The sequence below is a fragment of the Nylanderia fulva genome, unplaced genomic scaffold, assembly GCF_048542155.1.
Source record: "Nylanderia fulva isolate GAGA-0341 unplaced genomic scaffold, ASM4854215v1 Scaffold37, whole genome shotgun sequence".
NCBI lineage: Eukaryota > Metazoa > Arthropoda > Insecta > Hymenoptera > Formicidae > Nylanderia > Nylanderia fulva.
In genome coordinates this window covers 1,870,009-1,894,426 of record NW_028190444.1, presented here as the reverse complement: position 1 = coordinate 1,894,426, position 24,418 = coordinate 1,870,009, and the positions used below count along the sequence as shown (strand labels likewise).

Here is a 24,418-nt window from a genome sequence, read left to right as displayed (position 1 = left end):
TTCGAAGTATGCTAGGAATGTGACAGGTGGCGCGCAGAAGTGACAGATGCGCCGAGCTGCTGCGAACATTTTTGTGCGCGTTTCCCGTATCTGACATAACCGTCCCGTGTGATGTTCTGAATCCTTCCAGCTTCTTCATCCTGGTCCAGCACGACTTCCGCAGCATTCGGACTAGCCGTACGTCATTGTTCGATCGTGATTTACTCATTTTTAATTACCATCAATCGCGCCTAACCTAACTCGAAAATTGCGACAGAGAGCTATATCGCGAATTAAATTTCGCCAGAAACATATTTACGATCGTTACGATGTTCCTTACGTCATATCGGCTGTTTTGCATTGGTATATGACACCTAGTGAGATTTTAGAGCAGAGATTCGGAGCAGCAGAAATTCGTTCTAACGGTATCGTCAAGATTTTATCGCAAGCTCGGCCGCGACACGGCTATTTAGAGGACGGGAACTCGGAAGTGACATTCCTTTCGCGACCTGCTCGGGAACGTGACACGAATCGTATTCTGAGCATTCCTGTGCGAACAGAATATATATTTGATTTAATCGTTCACTAGATTATTTTATGTATTAATATATATATGTATATTTGATAAGAATTTTTTATATATAATATATATAATTGATAAGAATTTTTTATATGTAATATATATATATATATATATATATATATTTGATGAAAAGTTTTTATGAGAGAGAGAACATTTATTTATTTATACATTTGTAATCAATTGATGCGACAATCTGACTCCTCTGCATTACAGATGGCAACCAGTGCGCTTGAAGAAAAAATCAACAAGATAAGACAACAAAACGAGGAGATTAGAAGGAGACATGAGGTATGAATCGAGTGAGATATGAATTGATTGACTATTCTATGCGGGAAGATAATGGATTTTGTTGCATAGGAAGTGGAAGAGGATAAAAAGAACGCAGCCAAACTGAATGCACTGGTGCAAATGGTACCATCTACGGACTGGCCCGAGAGGAAGGAGCCGCCAGAATTTTCTAATCCACCTAGAACAAATGTTAAGTCAAAAGCTACTAAAGAACATCACGAGCATCCTCAGCAGCATCACTCTGCGAGTGGCGAAGGGAGGAAAGGTCATACTTTTGCTCAGGTGTGTATGTATGAAACAGAGAAATATTATATTTATTTTTATAGTGTACAGTAAACAAAGCTTAATTTAATAATTAATTTTATTTATCAATTTTTTTATAATTTAGAAACTTTGAAGAAGAGAGATTTTTTTAATTTTTAAATGCTCAATAATTTTTGTGCTAAATTTGCATTAATGCTTTTTTGTAGGGACAAGGGCCTCCACCTGATCCTAAATACAATTTCCTTGCCGATGCCGAAAGAGAAGAAGGCAATGTAGAAAGTTTAAAGGACAATCCTCCAAACAAAGGGCAGAAACATTCAAGAGGCATATTTAGAAGGAAACCTGGAGGAAAGGATAGTCTGCAAAAAGTATGTATAGTCTACAAATAAATTATAACTAGAGAGAGAATGTTTTTTTTTTTTTTAATATAACTTATTTCTCAAAACAGCAGGATTATAGAATGAACAGAGGTCATCGCAAAGATGAGCATCAGCCAGATTATGAAGCTTGGAGAGCAGAAAGAAATCGCATCGATGAAGATCGCATTAGCAGACAAAGGACAGCTGAGGGTAATTGGCGTAGAGAATGGGATAACGATAAGGTGCAAAACTTTATATTTAAAAATAAATCAATTATTACATAACAATGTTGATACAGATAATAGATTATATAACTGTATGTATTTCAGGCACACATTGTGAATGAGATGAGATCAGAGGCCAAATTAGGAGAATATGTAAAGAAGGATCATAAAGACTTTGATAGAAGACATCATACGAACGGTAAGAATCGATAGACGCTTATAAAATTAAGATTGTACATACGAAGAGTTTCAAACTGTTCTAATTATATATATATATATATATATATATATATATATATATATATATACACATATATATATATATATAATTGCAAATTCCTCTTTGCAGGAAATGATTATGCAAGCCATAATCGTAGTGGTTATCGTTCCTATCGAGGAAATTCGAAACATTTTCATAACAATTATGAAAATCGTTCCAATAACGCGTATCATCAGGAAGGACACGTTAAAAATCCTTTATCGTCTAGTTCCGAGGAAAGAACTGTTGTTGCTACCGACAAAAGCTTAAAAGTCACGTTGAATCAAGGGAAGGGTCCAGTTATGAGCGTCAAAGGTATTATACATGTTTCATGATTTCTTTTTTTTTTTAATATAAAATTTATATATATATATAATAAAATAATATATATATTATAAAAAATAATATATAATAAATAATAATAAAATAATATAATACAAAAAATATAATAATATAAAGAGTATTTAAAGATTTTTTAATATTACTATTTTTTTTAGTAAACTCGCCAAGTATTGCTGGAACAGGTCGAGTAGGACCGCGACAGAGAAGTCGCGTAACATATAGCAGTCACTCAGATGTTGAAATGGTTTCCCCTGATACTGAACCCTTTTCACGTCCAAAGTCCTACGAAGATAAGGCCAAAGGTAATTATCACGATAATCAGCAAAAGTTCTCTAATTCGCGAAAGTCGCAGCCTCCGAAAAGGAAAGACTTCAGCAATAAATCTCCATACTTTCGTAAGAAAGAGATCAAGAAGGAAGATGTTAACGAGAACCCACAAGAGCAAAATGAAGTAGAGTCGCCACAAAAAGAACATAAAGAATCACAGAAATCTGATGAAGAAGTTAAGTTTCAAAAGTCTGAGGAGAATATCGTAAAGCCATTACAAAGTGATGAAATTATAGATGAGAAAGAAAACGATGTAATTTCTTCCAATGAACTTGATACAAATACAGAAGTAAAAGTTAATCAGAATGACAATTTAAACTCATATGTAGATGTGAAAAGCGAGGTTTATGCCAACAAAGAAGGTGAATTTACCTTACAAGATTCAGACCTGCCTGCATCCAAAGACGAAAATGAAATATGTGAAATAAGTGAAGAGGTGAAAGACAAATTGGACGAGTCTCAAATTGTTCAATCAGTTACAATTACATCAGCATCATTAGTAAAAGATGTAAGTGATAATGATGAGACTAAATCTATGGAAAATCTGCCAAGCAATGCTAACGATGAAATTGAAACTGTAAAGAGAAATGAAGAGCATAATTCATCGGCAGAGCAAATTGAAGAGATCTTGAGTGATAATTGTGATAGTAAGCAAACTGAAGATTCAAATGGGCAACAAGAAAACGATTTTAAACTCAATATAGAAAGTTCCACAGAAGAGAAAAAGGATACAGACAATCTTGCAATTTCATCTTCAACCGATGTATCTTCTATAGCGGAGCAAACTAATCAAATAGATAGTGAAGATACAAACTTAAAAGAAAAAGAAATTACAACTGTAGAAGATAAAGTTACTGTTATAGATGACAAGATTAATTCTAGCAATAAAGAGGATGTAATAAAACATAATAATGAAACTGAAGAATGCAAAGATGAGAATAATAAGAGTGAGAGCGATTCTGCAAATATTGTAGTTGATAAAGTAGAATCTCGAGAGGAAGATTTACGAGTGGAAGAAGTACAGGCAGCTTTAAGCAACGTGGTTGAAACTAAAGAATAATATACGAAAAAAAAGATGCAAAAATAGTATGTATAAAATGTTACATTACAGATATAAGTTACCGGTGAATGTGTGATAGGAGACGAAGCTTTTATAAATATTTGTTGAATATGCGTTAAACGCGCGTATATATATTTCTCAAAAGTCAAAATGGCAATACACACAAGTTGAGAATATGGAATTGTTCAAACAAATTCTTATTTTTGAAATGAGCATTCGGAAGTGGATGGCAATTTTTTTTCCAGATTTTTATACTCTGTTATGTCATCTGTTTAATTTTATTTTTTATTTTTCTTTCGAAGTTGCTATTAGAGTTTTATTAATATGACATTATATATACATATATATAATATATATATACAAAGTGTCCCAAAAGTCCTGAAACAATTAAATATCTCGAAAACAAAGACTTTTTGAGAAAAATGTTTTGAATAAAAATTGCTTAAAGTAGTAACATTAGTGTGACTTTAAATAACGTTGTTAAAGCTATGTAAAATTTACTTTAATCATATTAACATTATTATTTAATGCATTATTTAAAACTTTACAACTTTTATTTGAAACATTTTTTTCAAAAAGTCTTTATTTTCAAGATATTTGATTGTTGCAAGATTTTTGGGACACTCTGTATTTGTGTGTATATATATATGTAAGTATATATGAACAATTTTACGTTAATAGAGACATAGTACTTTTGTAATGATAGAAGAAGTATAACAAAATAATATAGTTACTATGTGCGACATCCGAATTTTTATATTGTAACGCGAAAGAAGATAATCCATTCTTTCCATGTTCGTGTGACAATCAAAGAATATTTTTATAATTGGCATTAGAGCAATAAAAAAAGAAAGAAAAAACGGGATGTTTTAGATTAACGAAAGCTGTGAGATTAATAGACATTCTAACTAGACATAAAACAGTCAATAATTATACGATACGATAATAATTGAGCAAAAGTAACTTTACCGATTGACGTGTTGAGTTTATAATTTATATATATATATATATATATATATATATATATTTATTTATATATACATACATACTTCTCTCATTACCTGATATTATTTATGTTTTTTGTTTCTCTCGCTCATTGCTTTTACAATTCGTTGGTTTTTACGTGATTTTTGGAGGCTCACATGCGACTGAAAAATCATCGTTGCGAATTGATAAAGTTAAATATTCCTCAAAAAGAGTAAAATCATATATAAAATATACGCACACACATTTGATTATTAATTTTTTATACTTTATATATATATAAATATATATCATATTAGGAATACTAGATCTATAAACTAGTAAACGAGGCTCCTCGAAAAATGACGATAGTGCGTAGATAAGAATTTCCTTGAAAGAGAAAGCATTTCTCTCAAACTTGTTATCAAAGATATTATTTTTTGCTTTTCTAATTGTTAGGAAAGGTGGTGTTGCCATATATACAATATATATTCAATACTGTAAAACATTTAAGCCTCCATCATTTTGTTATTTTCAGCCATAGTTTTTGCATTTCTAAGATTACTCTAACGTGAAAAAAAAATTATAATAAAAGTATTGTTAATAAATATAATTGTTTATCAATAGAGGTAACCAGCTGAGATATCCTTTATCCATTTTTCCTTTAAATCAACAATTAAGTAAGCAAAAGAAGTTTAAAATCGTACCAAAAATTTGATTTAACACTAAATAATGTTTTAATTTTTTTCTTTCTTGTAACTGATGTAAGATATACAGGGTGTTGAAAGGGTAAAATATTTTAAAGGGATTTAGTAGTATTTTATTTTTTTATATATAATTTTTTTTTAATTTTTATTTGTTATTATTTTATTCATGTGAATGTAGGTAAATTAAATTAAATTAAATTATAAGTAAATTAAGTTATATGAGATATTGCAAATATCTCAAAAATGGCTCATTTGTGGACTGTTTTGAGACATATGAAATTCTTTTAAAATATTTTACCTTTTTTTTTAACTCTATATAACAGGATAATGAAGTATATACATATACGTTCGTAAAATTTTGTTAATATATTATCACTCCTCATATTCACATCGGATAATGCATTTTTCATATTTTTCTCATAATACGGAGACCGCGGGACAGCGGGGGAGAACGGGGAGAGAATAATAAGGTATATTCTCTGCCTACACAACACCGATGAGGTTTTGCCCTTCTCAAAAAACGCCACGAAATACGGATATTTCTGCAAGAAGCGCTTTAGAAGCCTATATTTGTCCGCATTAAATAACATTTTAGCTCGCGGAATATCTCTTTGTGGTTCGCTTCTCCGGAAATAGATCAACTATTTCTCACTCTACATCTCTACGACAGATTTTTTTCTGTTTTCTTTTCCCTTTATCTTTCAGGCCGATAACGATATGTGTCAAAGCATAAAATTGAAAGTCCCTTATTACGGTAAATAGCATAAATATACTACTGCGACCACGAAGAGAAGATTCCAAATACGATTCCTCAACACTCTCTTTCTCTCCATCCATTCTGATTTAATTATTGTCGATATAAAGAAGTAGGATGATCCCTCGTTAACGATTTCTAAATCTGATTTTTTTTTTCATGAACAGCGTGTGTGACTTTACTTACATTATGTATGTCATTGATATATTCATTTTGATATGAAACATCAATTTTATGCAATTATGACCGTAGCCTTACGAGTTAACGCTTAACATCTACAGCTCTCAACATAACTTTTTTTTTAATATCATTCGACGAAGATCCTCCTCGCACGATAAATATAGTAATACATCATTATCGTTATTGTATAATATATGTTATTTTCATTAATATTGTCGATCTGGAAGACATTACTGGAAGACTCGTTTCACAATTATTATTAACGCGCTTTAGTTTGCGAATTTTCCGTGATCTGCAGAACACTTGTAGATGTGTGTAAAAGGAATTATAAAATGTAAAATTCAAAGAAAAGTCCTCGATTTAAATGGAGGCCACAATCTATGTGAGTAGAAAAATTTCTTACAGGTATATAAGATCAAAAGAGAAAAATTATGTAATAAAATTTATAAATAATAATATATATTTTAAGATAATTTATAATAAAACTGTGTGATAAATTTTATTATAAATTATTTTTTATTTTAAATTTTATTATTTATAAATTCTTTTTCTTTATTTTATACATTTTGTTATAAATTTTAATAAATATAAAATTGTTTTAAGATAAAAAAAAGAATTCAGACTGCTAAAAAAATGTCGAGAGAACTAAATCGCTATAAAAACATCCATAGATACATAAATTATCTTTAATGATTTGTTTAAAAAAAATATATATGCTATGCAACTCTTGTGGAATAAATTCCGCGGTGTTCTGCAGCTTTTCACGGAACACAACTACATTTTTCTATACTCATTCCTTAAGCTAACGTGTGATCTATAACGATCTCGTGGAAGACCTTGGATTATACAACTAATTGTACTCGGTTGTACATAATAACTCGTTCGCGCGACGAAAGGACGACACGGGCTTTAAATTTAAATCTTGCGACTGTTTCCTGGCAGATTCAGCTATGCTAATAATAATAATTGATCGTGCCTCGATCAAGAACGATCGGATCGCGTGAAAAGTCCCGCCATCGTCGTGATTCGACGCGTCGCGTAAAAATATAATTATAATTATGTAAATTATAATTATAATTATTTACGGTTATACAATTCCGCGCGGAGCGATACGTACAATTATAAAATCCAGAAAAACTGTAACAGTATAGTCAACTAGTAAATATAGTTAGGCTGCGCTTCGCCCTTTTGCTGCTGCTGCATCTTGGAAGACATCTTGGAAAACGTGAGATTATTGTGACACTTATTAACACCCTAGATTTCCCTCTCTCTCTCTCTCTCTTGTTTTATCTTCTAATGTCCTAATATATAAAACAAATCGAGGATCAAAAGACGGAATAAATCCCTCACTCGCGCGTTACAGATATGTTTTACAATTCTGATAGAATTTGCGAAATGTACAATAGAACTTGAAAATCGCACGCCATTTCATTTTTGAGAAAAAAAAGAGAGAAATACTGTAATTATATACTACTAGAAAATAGTATGTCTTTTCTAATTTTGATCTTTCTTTTACGTTTCTAATTATTTTGGATATGTCGTCGTTGGTTGTTTAAATGTAAATTTGTTTTTTTTTGTGCGCGAAAAACGCATTTTTTTTTAATATTTCAAGCGCAAATCATGCTTTTACGCGAATGGAAGACTTCTTTTGCACTTTTAGTTCGTTTAAAATAATTACAACGAAAGAATTTTCTCCTTGCTTTAAAAAGAAAATTACGTTATCTTGCAAAATTGATAAAGAATTAAAATAATCAAGAAACGTAGACGCAAAATTCTTATGTCGCTCTCGAACACGTGAAATATTTAATTCCATCTCAGCTCACCGATGCATCTTAATTTTTTTATTTTAGGAGACGAATTTCTAATATAGGACATTTTTCCAAATTACATTTTATAAGAAAAATTCTTTGTATCGGATCGGAATATTGTTTAAAGAGAGAAAAAGTAGTCATTTTGACGCCAACAAACGTCGAAATAATTACTGTGCTACCTAAATTTATAATTTTTTTTTCTTAAAAATATATCCTCCTAAAGCAACTTTGAATGCCTATTAGTTATTATTTCAGAGTATATCTGTTTATATAAATAGTCTCCCGTATGCATCAGCAATTATTGCACAATATACGTTAAAATGAAATATTTCGACGACTCGAGAGCGTATAATATCATTTCGGTAGAGGACATAGGACCAAGGCGCAACGAATAAAATGACCTAATGACTCGGCGCGAGATCGTTCAGAAGGGTAAACCGATCTCGAAGGCGGTGATGAGCGCGGAGCCAGAATCGTAGACGCCGATAACGCCGAAGAGAACACCGAGGAAGATGACGAAGCAATCGTACGCGACCGCGCTCCACTCCATCGAGTTCCTCTTCAGCTTCAGGTGAAAGTAACAGGGCCAGATGAAGGAGAGCATGGTACCGGTGAAAGAGCCGATGAAGCCCATCAGTATGCTGAAGTGCGGGATGAAGATCGCCATCAGGATGGTGAACACGATCACGCCGACCCGCCAGGCCAGGCCCCACACCTTGAGCTCGCGATCCACCGTCCAGATGGTCGGGAAGATCGTCTTCGGCCGTCCGCGAAAGAAGGCGCGCTCCAGGAGCTCGCAGGCCGCGTAATACGGCAGCGGGTACGAGAGCACGGCCTTGACCACCAGGCAGAGGTTCACCAGGCCCTTGAAGCCAGTCGAGTGCAGATTGTTGGTGATCACCTGTTGCGTGTCGTTTTGAAAGGTCAGGAAGCAGATCCAGCCGAAGAGCGACTTGAACGCGGCCGCGGCGATGTGGCTCCAGTTCAGCATCCAGTCAAACTTGGAGCGATCAATGAGATTGCCCTCGAGGGTAGGCAGGAAGATCTGCGACGTGTAACTGAAGACTATAACACCGAGCGAGATTGGGAAATTCTCCATGTCGATCGTCCACTTCACCTTCGACCAGCCCCAGTCACCGATCTCCAGGATGCAGTAACCGATGATGATCGCATTGATGAAGAGGTGAGACATCGTGCACCAGAAGCTCAGCACGGAGACGTGGTGGAGCGACTTAAGGAAGCCGAGCGGCAGCAGAAATATACCGATCAGCATCATCCAGCTACGGGTGTCGATCGCGCCTTCGGGGAACGAACCGATCATCAGATCGCCGCAAACGACCACGTAAAGGATGCAGGTCATTAGCAGCTCGATGATCTGCGCGATGTTGACGGCGCGCGCGCCCCACGTCGGCCCGAAGCACTCCTTCGCGATCGCCACGTACGAGTCCCGTACGCGTACACGCTGACCCGTAACCGTGTCCAGCTCGTACAGGCACTCGACCAGGATCTTGCCGGTGTAGCAGCAGATATGCGCGATACCGACCATCGCGGCGATCGCCCAGTAGCCGCCTCGCAAAACGGCGAACGGCAGAGAGACGATAAACATCCCCTGGAGGAAAAGATTGGCGAATAAATCGATGATGAATTTATTGTTCACCTTCCCGTCAATGTATGGGGCACCAGGGTACCAACTACGAGTTTTTGACATTTTTTATATTTAATGTTGCTTTAGCTACCCGGAATTCATTGCTGATAAGGTGAAAAAGTATGTATAGAAGAGTTTAAAAGGGTTTTGGATACTTGTTCAATTATAGAAGAATTCATATATGGAGCACCTCGGTACCAATCACGCGTTTTTGACATTTTTAACATTTAATGTTGCTTTAGTTACGCAAAATGCATTGATGAAACAGTTAAAAAATGTGCATAGAAGGGTTTAAAAAGGTTTTGGGTACTTGTTCAATTATGGAAGAGTTAATATGTGAGGCACTTGGGTACCAATCACGCGTTTTTGACGTTTTTAACATTTAATGTTGCTTTAGATACCTGGAACTCATTGATGAAAAGGTGAAAAAGTATGCATAAAAGAATTTAAAAGAGTTTTGGGTACCCGGATACTTGTTCATTGACAAAAAGATTAATGTATGGGACACCAGATACCGTAATTACTCGTTTTTGACATTTAATGTTGCTTTAGATACCCGAAACTCATTGATGAAAAAGTGAAAAAGTATAAATAAAAAGATTTAAAATCGTTTTGGGTACCGGGGTACTTATTCATTGATAAAAGGGTTAAATGGGATTCGCAGAAAAGCCTATAAATTCACACATATAGTTAAAATAAGTTAATGGGAGGAGAAAAAACGCTATTTTGTGATCCTACAATACCTGAATAGCGTTCGTAACGTTCCAAGCGGCTTGCCATTCGTTGATCTTGATACCTGGGCTACCAAACTCTCCGCCACCCTCGTCGTACTCGCTGAACTCGCCGCTGCTCATGCTTCCGGTTCTGACTTTATCCCTGAAATCGGAGAAACACGTTAAACCCGAAGAAGGAACTGATAGTCAGGAGACTGGGAAGCGAAACTTGATTCCCTTACCCGTTCCTCTGGTAGCTGAAGGAGTCCTCGGCGATCGCCACGTTGTTCTGATCCCGGTACGCCTGGTCCCCGTTCATGGTCATCATCTCGGTATTGTCACCGCGGCCCTCGTCGAAGGACTTGAATTGGCCCTGACCTTCGTGACCTTGAGGATGACCTTGGCCGCCCAAGCCGCCGGCGCCGCGGATAAGCTCCATGCAAGGACTGTTCTCCGGCCATTTGGCCTTCAAGGTCTCCCAGGCGACGCTGACCGTTGCTCCGATGGAGGGTATGTAAAATCCACGGAAATTCGCCATTTCTCTATCTGTTGCTTCTACGGCGAGCACGTTTATTTATAATCTCTTACATGTACGAGGATTTCTTTTTTCACACAAAAACACGGCTAGATACTGTGCAGTGATCTAGGAAATAAGAAGGGGTAAGAGTACATCCTGGCACAAGACATGATGAAGAGTATATATATATATATATATATATATATATATATATATATATATATAAAATACATATATAGATATGATTATACAAGACATTAATTAATTATTTCAGATTTCAATCATGCATCTTGGACATCTCCGAGCAAGAGACGAAGAGGTGAATTATCAATGAATGAACGATGAAGATGTGCGTAAAAGCGACGTGCTCGTGTATCGAACGGACTTCTCCATCGCTGTGCGTGAAACATCTTATAGGAGTCCTTAAAAGCCTTAGATCAGGTATACAGACACACCAAATGTGATCAATGACGAAGAGAAAGAAGGATCTTATATGCTTACCGAGAGAATAGCGAATCCACTGGCTGCTTTGCACCTTATTTTTTTCCCCCCTAGGAGATGATTCTCCCGATCGGGATCTCGACGACCTCGCGCAGAGACAGAGAGAGAGAGTTAGAGGGTGTCGCGATTAAAAATGATGAGCGAAACTAAAAACGATACCCCGGACGAAAGCGAGGCTTCATGGAAGAGGAGAAGATTCGGGGAAGTGAGAGAAGCGGAAAATCTCGGGGAAAAAATCGAGACCGCGGCCCGGACTATCCGGATTTACAGAGCGGCATGATGACGAAGACGATGTTGTTGTCCGTCTACGATCTACGCCGCGACTTGCGGGGCCAAAATCGCGGCAGCGAAGCCCACGATCCGCGGCATCGACTAAGGAGCAGCAGGGGATGCTTAAGGGAGAGAGAGATCGCGCGGGGGAAGAATAATATGGCCAGCCACCCCCGAATGCGCAGGATTCGATCGATGGTCCACGAGAGAGAGACGACGTATCGTCATCTCGTGGGTGTCTCACCTAGTGCCGTAGCCACTTCTTCCAAATGCCAGAGAGACGGAGATAAGATCGTCTCTCTCCGACCGCGATTTATTTTTCATTTATATTTATTATATTATATTATGTCATTTATGAAATGTATATTTTATAATTTATATATTTATATTTTTGTTAAATATAAAATAGAAAAAAATTATATATAATTTTTTCTCAATAATTTTTACGAAATGATCCTGTCTTATGACTTTAATATATAAATATGCTGTCTTATATATTCAATATAAATATAAATTATAAATATATATATATATATATATATATATATATATCAAGTAGCAAACTGACGTAATTAAAATAAATGATATCATTCGACATCAAAATGACGCTTACTATCTGGGATATATAAATATAAATAAAATTTTACAATATAATATAAATATAAATTATATATATGTAAATCAAGTCATATTTTATAATATATATTTTATATTTTTTTTGAATCAAAAAATGTAGGACTCTTGGAACTTTGATATAAAATCGATATCAGGACTTGAGACTTTGATATCGTTTAAAGATACAACTGTTCAAAGAAAGCCGCAATTAATTATATAAGATAGATCGGATCTTCGTAATTGATGATATAATGCTGCAAAAATTGTTGAAAAAATATATATTAATATTTTATATAATTTTTTTAAATTGAAAAATATTGCAAGCTTCTTGGAGTTTAATGTAAAGTCGATATCGGGATTTGGAATCGTGATATCATTTAGAGATACAACTCAATGAAAACTGCAATTTCAAAGAAACGCTTTGATCATTTTATTCGTATCATTATTAATCACACACAATCTTGTGTATCAAATAGAAATAAATTAGGTCTAAAAATCCTTGGTGCTCTTGATTAAATTTATGGAATGAGTTTGCAATTATTGTGTAGTAGTATTTTTTGAGATGAAGATGGAATTCTTTGCAATAGTGTGGCTTAAAATTTGTATATCTTCCCAATTAATACTTGATCAAATATTTCGCTGATCTTACGTAATTCCATGAAATTTGTCATTTTATAGTAAGACAGTGTTGTGCGAATTTTATGATTTACGATATAAAGTGATACTTTTTTTACATATATATGTATTAGAAAAGGAATTTGGGAGTCTTATATATAATTTAGAGTTTACGAACAAACGCACATTTCGCTCAGCAATAACACATAGTCTCTGCAAAAGTAAAGAAACTAACTTATATGTATATTGTATATTCATCATGTTTTATCTGACATTTTGCCTCGAATTATATAGAATTAGTCTCAACAATTTTTCACAATTGTTTGCGTTCTTGTGGACAAAAAATTCGAATTGCACTACGTTTCTTTTCTCTCTTTTACTTTTCCGCAATCGTGATACTGCATTTGTAAAATGGACACCCGTTATATAAATATATAGATGTCCGAATTAACAAGACAGGACCCACGAAAACGCAACTGCAAAAGAAATTCGATACATACATGGTAATAATTCTTTCCTGTGTCTCTTGTGAGTACTTCGCTTCTTAAGTATATATTACAGAGAAATTTTAAAAAATTTTGTGATGCTCGAGTATTTATCATTACGTATCTTCGTTTAAATTTAATGTATGTATAAGCTTTTGTCACCCAAACAGATTAAATAATCAAACGACGTCTTATTATAATTTTTATTATTTTTAAATTATTTATAATTATATATTAATGAGACATTTTATTAATTTATTGTGTGACAGACATATATAAAAAATGAAAGATGATATTTAGCATAACAGCATGATAGCAGATGAAACATGATTTAGTTTGATATCATAATATATATACAGGGTGTTAAAAAATTAAACCGACAAGTTTCAAAGGGAAGTAAAAGAGTTCAAAGTAAACATTTTTTGTTAACGCTATTTTTCTCTGTAATGTTTTTATAGTTTTTAAGAAAATTAGTATTAACAAAAAATGTTTATTTTGAAGTTTTCTTTCTCCCTTCAAAGTCGGTCTAATTTGTTAACACCCTGTATACATATGCACATTGTAATCTCCAATCTGAATATCTCTAATCTTACAATCTACTCTTTTCTTACATAATAACTGATAACAGTCGTGCTCGACAAATACCTGAATATTATGTAAAAAATTTTGCCAGGATGTAAAGATAAGGTAAAATTTCTCTGCATAATACTTGAGGAGAGCGTTTTTCTCGCATGTATATATAATATATAATTAATTATAGCTCGAAGCTTTCATTGTTGTAAGCTTCAGAGCTCGTAATACAGCTCAATTGCTCTTCAGGAGATTACGTAGGCAATCTTGATGAATCGCGTGTTCTCCTTGTGCTAGGAAAGAAAAAACTTATACGCGTACGGCAATAAATTTATACTTATATATAAATAACAACAACAATAATAATTTTTTCTATCTGCTCGAAAACAAAAAAAGATGAAGATCATCGAACTTCTTCGCGTTCTTGTTCCAATCTTCCGCTATCGATCGTACAGTTAACATGTTTCCCCTTTTTAAATAAAGTCGATTTGTCAGTCTTTCACGGTGTTTTTCCTCTTTTTTTCTTTCGAGATGAAAGGCTACTAGACACCAACGGAGAAGAAGTAACGATGTTATGTACATGACTCTGAGGAACAAAAAGAGAGAAAGGGGAGGAAAAACCCATCTGTCTTTCTGTGCAGAAATAACACACACACGCATACACCAACGTCACGGCGAATGTATAAACATCAAAAAATGTGAGCCTCTCAACTATACCGAAGTCGCGCGCGGTCTAGACTTTGGGCGAAAAATACGAGCTAAGATTTGTATTTAAATAATGTACGATCTATAGCAAATCCTGTTTTCTTTTTTGTACTATATAACTACGTTTTTCCCATCAATATACGCGATATTCTCATCGATGAGATTGAATTGTTGACGATGAAATTCCACGTCGCCCGCACAAGTGTCGAAGTAAGCGGACTTAATAAAACCATCAGTGTCATTCCATTTTTTCCAAAAATTGCGACGATGATGATGATCCCATCTGTGCTAGGAGATCAATCAGATATCTTCACCACGCAGACTTGCAATTATTTATTATATATAATTGTTGATGCTGTAAAGAAGAATGTATCGCACATTTTTAAATTAATCCTTTTTGGCAATGAACAAAAAAAATAAACGCGTTTTTTATCTTCAATTGTTGCGAATAAAAAATAAAAGAGATATTATTTTTTATTAAATATAGTCTAGTTGCCTTTTCCTGATAAAGATACTTTCGAATTTGAATTGCACATTACGAAAGGATTTAAATTTGTACATAGATACAAGGATATCTGATTGTCTCTCCTAGTCTTCAAATCGACAAAATGACAGTGATCGTTTTACTTCCAAGTAATTTTCTTAACGAAAACACATACAGATACTATGCATTCCCATACACGGTATTTCGTTTATAAAAAATGTAGCGAGAAAAATATCAAGCTGTTCTGAGCAAAATAAAACGTGGAGTTTCGTAAAATTAGAATTTAAAAAATTTGATTACTTACAGGCTAAACTTAAAGAGAAACCAATGGAAATGCTTGTCACAATAAACGGGAAACGTCGTGAAAAATCGCGAATCTATTCGCTCACGTCTCTCTGTGTCTGATGGGAGTCGCTGCTCGAAAGTAGGCTCTCGATCGCGCTGTCCTGTTGCGAAATCGTTTCCGAGCTCCTGGTCGTGGTAAGTTTGCTGGACTTAGCCTCTGCGCGATTGCACTTAAGATTCGGATCTACCAAATTTGGATTCGACACGGAATGTATAGAAACGTTAGGCTGAGCTGGCACAGGTCGTTGACACGAGTGCAACATCAATTCTGGTCCACCTCCGTATGTGGTCAGGAAAAACTGCCACAATTCTTCGGGAATTTGGCCATAATCTGAACCTGCATAAGTAAGAATACATAAAGATGAGTATAAAAAGCGACAAACACAAAATATACATTCCTAACATACATTCTCTTTAACCCAGATAGCAAATATACGTCATTTTGACGTCTAATGGTGTCATTTTGACATTTAATGACATATCAAGAAGCAAACTGACGTCATTAGACGTTATATGTCATTTTGACGTTTAAAGATGTCATTTTAACGTTTAATGATATTATTCGATGTCAAAAGGACGTATGCTTGCTACCTGGGATCATTTTGACGTTTTATGACGTTTAATCAGTTTGCTACTTAGGAAGGCTTCTGAGCCCTCGCTCATGTTAGAATTGTGACGTCAGAGGTGAGAAAGCACACACTAAAATTCTTGCGTGTCACTTTCAGAGTCATCTAAAGTTGTGTTTCATCAAAGTATCTTTTTATTTCAAAATGGCACATAAGAACCTTCAGATTCTGACGTCACAATCTAACAATGGCCGTGACGAGTATCTAGAAGCCTTAATATATGATTTAATATCAAATAAATATGAAAGAAGACTTACCGACTTTAAGACTATTTTGCCCATTTTTATTTACAACGATGGAGTTATTATCAATTGGTCCTGGTGGCTGTGTCTCTTTACCTCGGACGAAGCTCTGCCATTGTCTCAACCAGGCCATAGCTAACGCATAGATGGCCGTGTGATTGTCGGTAGTGTGATTCAATCGTTGGAACAGTTCCATCTCGTATTGCCTGCGTTTCTGCAAGGATTCGTACTTCTCTTCGCAGATCGGGCACTCGTACAGATGTGTACAGGCTGGGCCTCCTCCGAACCTGAAGTAACGAGCATCAAAATTAATATATACAATAAAGCAATATAAGGTCTATTCCTTTCAGCTGAACTGGCTGTCCTAGTTCATAGTTTATCTTTCTTACTCCATACTGGAAAGAAAGAGATAAGTCAAGTAGTAAACCGACGTCATTAGATGCTTAATGACGTCATTCGATGTCAAAATGACGTACGATTACTACCTGGATGAACTCTTAACTAGTGTAACCAGTTCAGCTGAAAAGAACAGACTTCCTTTTTACTCCACATTGAAAGAAGGAGACTGAACTAGTGCAACCAGTTCAGCTGAAAAGAACAAACTTATATATAAATAAAAAAAATAATAATATTGTACATGTCGCAATTAGCGAGAAGAAAGAACTCACGCGTTGTACAGATATTCCCAAACTGCCTGTGGTATAGGCATGCTAATCTTGTCGACGAATTGCGCCCTGACGGGAATGACGCCGCCGTGAGGACACAGGAAGTCGGAATTGTCGATGGGACCGGGTTCGGAGAAGGTGTTGAAACGATTGATCCACTGCCGAGAAACGAAGAAATTGAGGTCGGAGAGCTCGCGAGACGATATCTCCATGAGCTCCATCGTCTTGTCGCGTAGCTGCAGCATCTCCGGCGACCATTTCTTGTAGAAGAGCACGTAGGCCTCGCAGTGTTTCACCGTCTCCGGCGACACCTCCGTCACGCACTGATCATCGAATTCGTACCACTTGTTGGTAATCGGGTTCAACGCGTAACAGGTGTAATGGCCGCCTCCAGCTGTCCCGTGATGACAAATCACCGATATCAGGTTGTAGGTGGTGACCTTGGACACGCACTCCTTATGCAGATACGGTCGCATATCGAGACCCTCAAGGGGAAATGACACGTAGTTGGCGATCTTGGAGCTGAACATTAGCTCATGACGGAACCTCTTCAAATGGACGCAGAGTATCTCAGGCAGTTCCAGGACCTTGGAAAACTTGATGCCGTTGCGCAGCTTGTTGCACTTCTCACAGCTATACATGTTGTCGCCCTTTAGCTCGTCGGCGCTGAAAAACGCGGAGAGACAGTCGTGCAGACTGACTACTGGTCCCCAGAACCACGAGCGCATCCACTGCAAGAACCACGACAGCCATCCGGATTGATTGGTCACGTAGACTACGTCGGAGCACGGTCCGGCCTTCTGCGGCGTCAGCGAGCCCTGATGCAGCATGTCGATGTGATCTCTACTCGGGATCGGCAGAGACAGGTCTTGGAAGGTCTCTACCCTGGTGGAAATCCTATCGCACGTCAGGCACTGCACGCTACTGAGCAGCTTACCGTCGAACGTGTCGCTGATGATGCTGCGCGTCTTCATCTGCTTCTTGGTGCGATGTTTGGCCGGCGAACTCTGCGGAGAGCGCTGAGGCGGCGCGAACGTCGGCAGCGCTGGCTCGATGTTCGACTTCTTCATGCTCCGGTTAGTGAACTTGTTGCGTAGCTTCTCTGTCTGCGACACCCGGGAGTACCGTCTCTTCGTGCCGCGCTCGCCCTCGTCGCTCAGCGAGCTCTGTTCGCTCACGCCGGAGTCGCAGGTCTCATACTCCGCGTCGGATTGGCTGGACGCGTTGCCGTCCATCATTTCGGTCTCGTCCTCGTCCTCCGACGAGTGATCGCCCAGTCCTTTCAATCGCAGCTGACAGTCCTTGTCGTCCTCGATATGCTCCTTCAGTTCCTCGTGCAGTTGATCCATGAAACATCTGAGAAACTCCTGAGTGTCATGCTGGTGATACCCCCTGAACATGGGATGCACCGTCCTGATACCTGACAGAATACCATGTGGCACAACATAGCCCCTAGTCTTCTTGTTCCACATGTCCCGGATGAGATTCAAATAGCTGAGACTCAGCCCGGGTTTCCTGTCCTTCGACATGTAATTCACTATATGACCACAATCCAAGAAGAACTGAGTCAAGGGAGAGACGTTGGATAGAGCTTGCAATGCTGCGTTCATGTAACAGGTGTTGCCAATATTCTGCAGGCCCACTAAACCCCTGGGCTTCCCAGAAAAGTCCTTGCTCTCGTCAGAGTCTGTACTATCAGGAGAATCCCCGGATCGCTCGTTGAACGTATTTCCCTTCTCCGAGTTAATTCTGTTTACAGACCAGTCTCCGTAAAATCTAGGAAAGAGAGGAAAAAGATGTTTTGAGGTTCACAGATCCAAAGAACTCCACACTAAATACATAAAATTTTGGCTTTCTGTGAAATGGGCTATTTTTTTCATATATTGTAGTTTATGTCCTGCTGAACATGTTGAGTGGTTACTGAATTACAGCCAGTCGCAGAGAGCTTTTCATGTTGACTGGCTGTAAAATCAATCAAGATTCAATTTTATATGATTAGTGTATGTGGTTTTTAAACCTAAAATCTTAGATAAAATTGGATCCTGGTAAAATCAGCTGATTTTCTCACATATTGTAACTTATGACTTGCTGAACAAAAAATGTAACGAGTTCAAAGCTAAATGATAGATGGTTACTGATTCGCAAGCAATCAAACACAACTCAAATTTTAATTCAGTAACTATCGAATATTTAGCTTTGAGACTATCACATCTTTTGTTCAGCAAGTCATAAGTTACAATATGTAAGAAAATCAACTGATTTTACCAGGATTCAATTTCATCTACGATTTCATATAAGTTCAAAAGCTCTGTACTAATTATATAAAATTGAATGTTGGTAAAATCAATTAATTTTCTCACATGTTGTAATTGACTTGCTAAACAGAAATAGGTTCAAAGTTAAATAATAGATGATTGTTGATTTATAGCCAGTGAAAAATTAAGACTGCAAATTGTTTGACTGACTGTAGCTCAGTAACTATCCAATATTTAGCTTCAAGGCTATTACATCTATTGTTCAGCAGAATATATGGTAATCTACAACATATAAAAAAAACAATCAATTTCACCAAAAACCAAAATCCTATGTATTTGGTGCAAGATCCTTAACTCTTTCATCATTTTTATTGCAAAACACTGCAATCAGGAATAAATCTCACTTTAAACAAGGTTCATTACATATATATAACAATATTTAGTTATATATATGTAATGAACAAGGTTCATTACATGCAAACAAATTATTTTGAAACCTTTACTCACTTGTCAAACATTAGCCTGTCCAGGCCATCGAGTTTGGATTCCACGCCACCAGGAGCATCCCCGGCGAACTTATTCCCCATAGTCTTGAACTCCACCTGGGTGGGCGACAACGGGGGCGACGGCACCTGCTTGGCGATGGCCTCGCTTTTGCAGGCGTAGCACCAGATCCTCTTGGTGGAGAGGTTCATGTGTGCGCAGTGGGCTGGGAAGTTCTGATTGTGGATGGTGCTGTGGTCGAGATGGGTCTCAGCGCAGCCGACCCAACGGCAATCGGGGAACAAGCACAACCAAAGGTTCGGTCCGGAGATGTCGCAGTCGCTGCACTTGACGTAGCGCTCCTCCCGCGTCATCAGCGCCTCGATGAAGGCGAGGTCGCCGCGGTTGGCCAGGTGCGGACAGTTTCTCACGACCAGCGGCATTTTCTTCCTCTTCGTCTTCCTCTTCAACTTCTTCTTCTTCTACCTATAAACTTATTTTTATATACAAACGATCGTCCTGACGTATCCGATCTCTCACGTGCAGTCGGGATCGTCGTCCTGACTACGCGTTCTTCTTCATCATCATCATCATCATCATTATCATGATCATCATCATCATCGTCATCGTCAAGGATGCCACGCCGCTGGTGATGTTGATCATCGTTGAACTGTCACTCTGTCCTCGCCTCCCTGGCCTAACCTGATCGGGACATATCCTGGACTGTTAACTGATCCAGTCGCGAGTGTCACCCACGAAGATGATTGTCATCGAAGAACAGGGCGCGCATATCTCTGCGTGAACGAACCTGGTTGAGGCTCAGCCGGACGGATTTCCGCGGAAAATTCTATTTTTCTACGTACGGAAAGATCAGCTAATCGCGGGTCCAAAGTAAACGGAATCATCATGGACGAATTCTTATCTGGCGTTTGACAGCTTCTGACGAAACATTTAATCGGCCAATCGGAGAGCAGAAGCCCTCGTTCTGATTGGTCGATACACGAGAAACGCTGTTGTCTGACGTTTGGATGAAAACTAGACCTGAGGTTCCATGATGAATCGACTACTTTGAATCCCCAATTCTTGAGCAACTTTTCTTCTGCCTCTTCTATTAGTTATTATTATTGAAATTAAAATGGATTATTAAATAATTATTATTTTATGTCGAATTTAATTGCTTCAAATTATTATTTAATTACAGGGTTGGATATAATAACACAGTTAATTATTTAGTTGAATAAGTTAAAAAGTACTCTATCCTTATAGAAATTTATCACTAGTAACGCCAATTTCTCACTTATTTCGAGTACTTAATCATTGCACTTATTTCGAGTACTTAATCACTTATTTCGAGTACTTAAATTACTGTATATTAGTATTTTAAGTACTTGAAACAAGTGATTAATTAGTGTTATTATACTCTTATAGAAATTTATTACTAGTAATGCCGCAATTTATCACTTATTTCGAGTATAACTTAATCACTTATTTCGAGTACTTAATCACTTATTTCGAGTACTTAAATTACTGTATATTAGTATTTTAAGTATTCGAAATAAGTGATTCATTGGCGTTACTAGTGAAATTTATCACTAGTTCTACAAGGGTAGTGATAAATTTCTACAAAGATATTAAAATAAATTAATAACTTTTGAATTAACTTCAGTTATAATTTAATACCTTAACTTATATAATTTTAACCGAGTTAATTTTTTATTTATACAATTTTTAATTTAACTAAATTATATAATTTTATAAACAAACTTTAACTTAACTTTTAAAAAATTTATAACTTAAAAATAACAAAAAAGTCATAACTTTAATATAACTTAAAAAAGTTTTTAAAAATCATTAACTTACTCAATCTTGTTTAATTAGTTATAAATTAGTATTACCGATACATATAATATATGATAAACACTTTTTTATTGAGAAATAAAATTATATGATGAATAGATCAAATTTTCCGAGCACTAGCGCCATCTGTCGGAGACAAATCGAAACTCGTTCATTTAAACTCGTCGTCAAAAAATCAAAATGTCGACAGTCCATAGCGAAACGTGCTGTTGCGTCCTGTAGGACGTGGAAATTCACGGATAAAGGGAAAAGAGTGTTCAATATATATACTTGTTTACGTCTCCAAGCTGATAAAAATAAAAAAGAGATTTGCCATTGCGCGAGTACACTTATTTAGGTAATGCGCGAAATAGTATTGACACTTTTTCGACTAGCTAACCTACAAAAATTAACCTATTAATTATTTTTTATTTTATTTTTTCAATAAACATTTCATTCGCGAACTTTTCCGCTCTCCTATGCGTCATTGTTGATAGTATAATTTTTTTTAAAGATAATTATTTGGATTATTTTTCCATCTATTTACTCCAGATATATCATTTCTGACACTGCATATTGTTAAGTTTCATATGTTTCATATTTATAATTTTCTTTTAGCAAATATGGTGCTGTCGTGTCGGTTTTATAAAGAAAAATACCCGGAGGTGGAAGATGTGGTGATGGTAAATGTGCGCAGTATAGCTGAGATGGGTGCCTACGTGCACCTGTTGGAGTACAATAACATTGAGGGAATGATCCTGCTCTCTGAACTGTCCAGGAGACGTATTAGGTCCATTAACAAACTTATTCGAGTAGGCAAAACTGAACCGGTTGTAGTTATTCGAGTGGATAAAGAGAAAGGTGATTACGATTTGCTCTATCAATTTATAATATATGGTACATTATTTATAATGTATTATATATTATATATAAATTTAATATATAATATATATATAATTATAATACATAATAAAATTATAATATAAAATATATGTATAATAGATTATTATATATTACATATAAATTTTAAAAAAGGTTATATCGATCTGAGCAAGCGTCGTGTGTCCGCCGAGGATGTGGAAAAGTGTACAGAGAGGTACGCCAAGGCTAAAGCTGTTAATTCAATTTTAAGACATGTAGCAGAATTGTTACATTACGATAATGATGATCAATTAGAAGAACTATATCAGAAGACAGCCTGGCATTTTGAGGAAAAATACAAGAAACAGAAAGCATCTGCTTACGATTTCTTCAAGCAATCAGTATTGTAAGAGGAAATTAGCTGCAGATGATAAAATATAAGTTGGGTCTCTGAAAAAATGTGTTTATGAATGTAAACAATTTTTTTAGGGATCCTTCCATTTTAGCAGAATGTGGTCTTGACGAGCACACGAAAGAAGTATTGTTAAATAATATCAAACGGAAACTCACCTCGCAAGCAGTCAAAATTAGAGCGGATGTGGAAGTAGCATGTTACGGTTACGAAGGTATCGATGCTGTAAAGACTGCATTGAAGGCTGGCTTAGCTCTTTCCACTGATGAACTTCCCATAAAAATCAATTTAATCGCTCCTCCCTTATATGGTATGTCCTACATTATCTTGTTTAAAAAAATCATGAATTATATTAAATTATAATATTCTTTTATCAAAAGTACATTAAATAATATTAATATAATATATTAATATTAATATAATATTATAATATAATATAATTATATAATATATTGTATTTTATCAATTAATTTTCAGTTATGACGACATCGACACCGGAAAAACAGGATGGATTAAAGGCGTTAAGCGACGCAATCGAAGTTATCCAGAGTAAAATAACGTCGCTCGGAGGTGTATTCAATGTCCAAATGGCAGTAAGTTTTTCAAATAAAGACACTTGTCTAAGCCTAACGTTTTCATCGGAAAAAAAGAATTCTCAGGAAACTTTGTTCAACTTTGAAAAATCAAGAATTTCTCATGAAATTTAATTTGGATTCAGGGAATTTTTTACAAGATTCTTTTTTAACTTTTTATGAAAATCTTTTTATTGGGGATCTATTTTTAGTATCAAGATTTTATATAAATTATAATAAAATTTATAAATTATTTCATAGAAGATTATTCAAGTTTTTAATAGATAATATTTAATTTAATTAGTACTCCTTATATATATAATAAATAAATAAATGAATAATGAATTAATAAATAATTAATTTTATAAATAATTTAAATAAATTAGTATTTCTTGAGACGTTTATAATAAATTATGTTTTTGTTTTATTTTTATCAGAAATTTTTTTTACAAAATTTGTGTAAATCATTGTTTACGTGCTGTTAGTAAAAATCTACTTTTCTTTTTCTCAGCCAAAGGTTGTCACCGCAACGGACGAGGCGGAATTGGCGCGACAAATGGAACGAGCGGAACTTGAAAATGCGGAAGTGGCTGGCGATGACGATGAAGAGGAGGTGGAGGGAATGGAAGGTGATTTCAGCGGCGGCGAAGGAGCTGAGCAAAACAGCAAAGTAGAATATAATAATAAAGGCCTGGGGCATAATGACAAGGAGGGAGACTCTGAGGATGAAATTTGAAGATATATACATATATATTCGAATAATAAAGTACATATTTGATAATATGGACAAATATTTGCATGTGTTCTTTTTTTTTTATTATACAGCTAAACTTTAATAAACTATTCTATTCTATACTTTACGCCTCGTTGAACATATTAGTGCGGTTCCTCTAATAAAAGC

General features: G+C 35.8%; 4 protein-coding genes and 1 long non-coding RNA gene across 10 annotated transcripts; 3 read left to right on the top strand and 2 right to left on the bottom strand.

The window, feature by feature from the left end:
- Window positions 1-27: 27 nt before the first annotated feature.
- LOC114935920 (uncharacterized) lies at window positions 28-5,272 on the top strand. Of its 3 annotated transcripts, none has more exons than XM_029308873.2 (8): window positions 28-177; window positions 776-850; window positions 920-1,132; window positions 1,321-1,482; window positions 1,566-1,715; window positions 1,803-1,896; window positions 2,047-2,271; window positions 2,454-5,272. In XM_029308873.2, exons 2-8 carry the CDS (start codon window positions 776-778, stop codon window positions 3,683-3,685), a joined length of 2,151 nt encoding a protein of 716 aa, XP_029164706.1. In that variant the 5' UTR covers window positions 28-177; the 3' UTR covers window positions 3,686-5,272. The 3 variants fall into 3 exon arrangements, with proteins under 3 accessions (XP_029164706.1, XP_029164704.1, XP_029164705.1); XM_029308871.2 differs by having other exon boundaries at window positions 1,563-1,715; XM_029308872.2 differs by lacking the exon at window positions 28-177 and adding an exon at window positions 456-529 and having other exon boundaries at window positions 1,563-1,715.
- A 550-nt stretch (window positions 5,273-5,822) lies between these two features.
- Window positions 5,823-11,972, bottom strand: VGAT (vesicular GABA transporter). Of its 2 annotated transcripts, none has more exons than XM_029308886.2 (4): window positions 11,477-11,972; window positions 10,701-11,101; window positions 10,489-10,621; window positions 5,823-9,709 (listed from the first exon to the last, which is right to left on the bottom strand). In XM_029308886.2, the coding sequence occupies exons 2-4, from the start codon at window positions 10,994-10,996 to the stop codon at window positions 8,525-8,527; spliced, it is 1,614 nt and encodes a 537-aa protein (XP_029164719.1). In that variant the 5' UTR covers window positions 10,997-11,101; window positions 11,477-11,972; the 3' UTR covers window positions 5,823-8,524. The 2 variants fall into 2 exon arrangements, with proteins under 2 accessions (XP_029164719.1, XP_029164718.1); XM_029308885.2 differs by having other exon boundaries at window positions 10,701-11,013.
- LOC146722101 (uncharacterized) lies at window positions 11,061-11,698 on the top strand. The gene is made up of 2 exons (XR_014925347.1): window positions 11,061-11,118; window positions 11,250-11,698. It is a non-coding gene; the product is annotated as an uncharacterized LOC146722101 (long non-coding RNA).
- A 795-nt stretch (window positions 11,973-12,767) lies between the features above and the next one.
- Usp20-33 (Ubiquitin specific protease 20/33) lies at window positions 12,768-21,096 on the bottom strand. Of its 3 annotated transcripts, none has more exons than XR_014925344.1 (5): window positions 19,861-21,096; window positions 17,102-18,874; window positions 16,449-16,720; window positions 15,525-15,902; window positions 12,768-14,324 (listed from the first exon to the last, which is right to left on the bottom strand). XR_014925344.1 is itself a non-coding variant. In XM_085485489.1 (5 exons), exons 2-5 carry the CDS (start codon window positions 20,277-20,279, stop codon window positions 15,598-15,600), a joined length of 2,769 nt encoding a protein of 922 aa, XP_085341615.1. In that variant the 5' UTR covers window positions 20,280-20,630; window positions 20,700-21,096; the 3' UTR covers window positions 12,768-15,597. The 3 variants fall into 3 exon arrangements, 2 of the variants coding, with proteins under 2 accessions (XP_085341615.1, XP_029164713.2); XM_085485489.1 differs by having other exon boundaries at window positions 12,768-15,902; window positions 19,861-20,630; window positions 20,700-21,096; XM_029308880.2 differs by having other exon boundaries at window positions 12,768-15,902.
- A 769-nt stretch (window positions 21,097-21,865) lies between these two features.
- eIF2alpha (eukaryotic translation initiation factor 2 subunit alpha) lies at window positions 21,866-24,310 on the top strand. Its single transcript, XM_029308690.2, has 6 exons — window positions 21,866-22,030; window positions 22,291-22,533; window positions 22,708-22,939; window positions 23,023-23,255; window positions 23,423-23,538; window positions 24,029-24,310. The coding sequence occupies exons 2-6, from the start codon at window positions 22,296-22,298 to the stop codon at window positions 24,251-24,253; spliced, it is 1,044 nt and encodes a 347-aa protein (XP_029164523.1). The 5' UTR covers window positions 21,866-22,030; window positions 22,291-22,295; the 3' UTR covers window positions 24,254-24,310.
- Window positions 24,311-24,418: the final 108 nt, after the last annotated feature.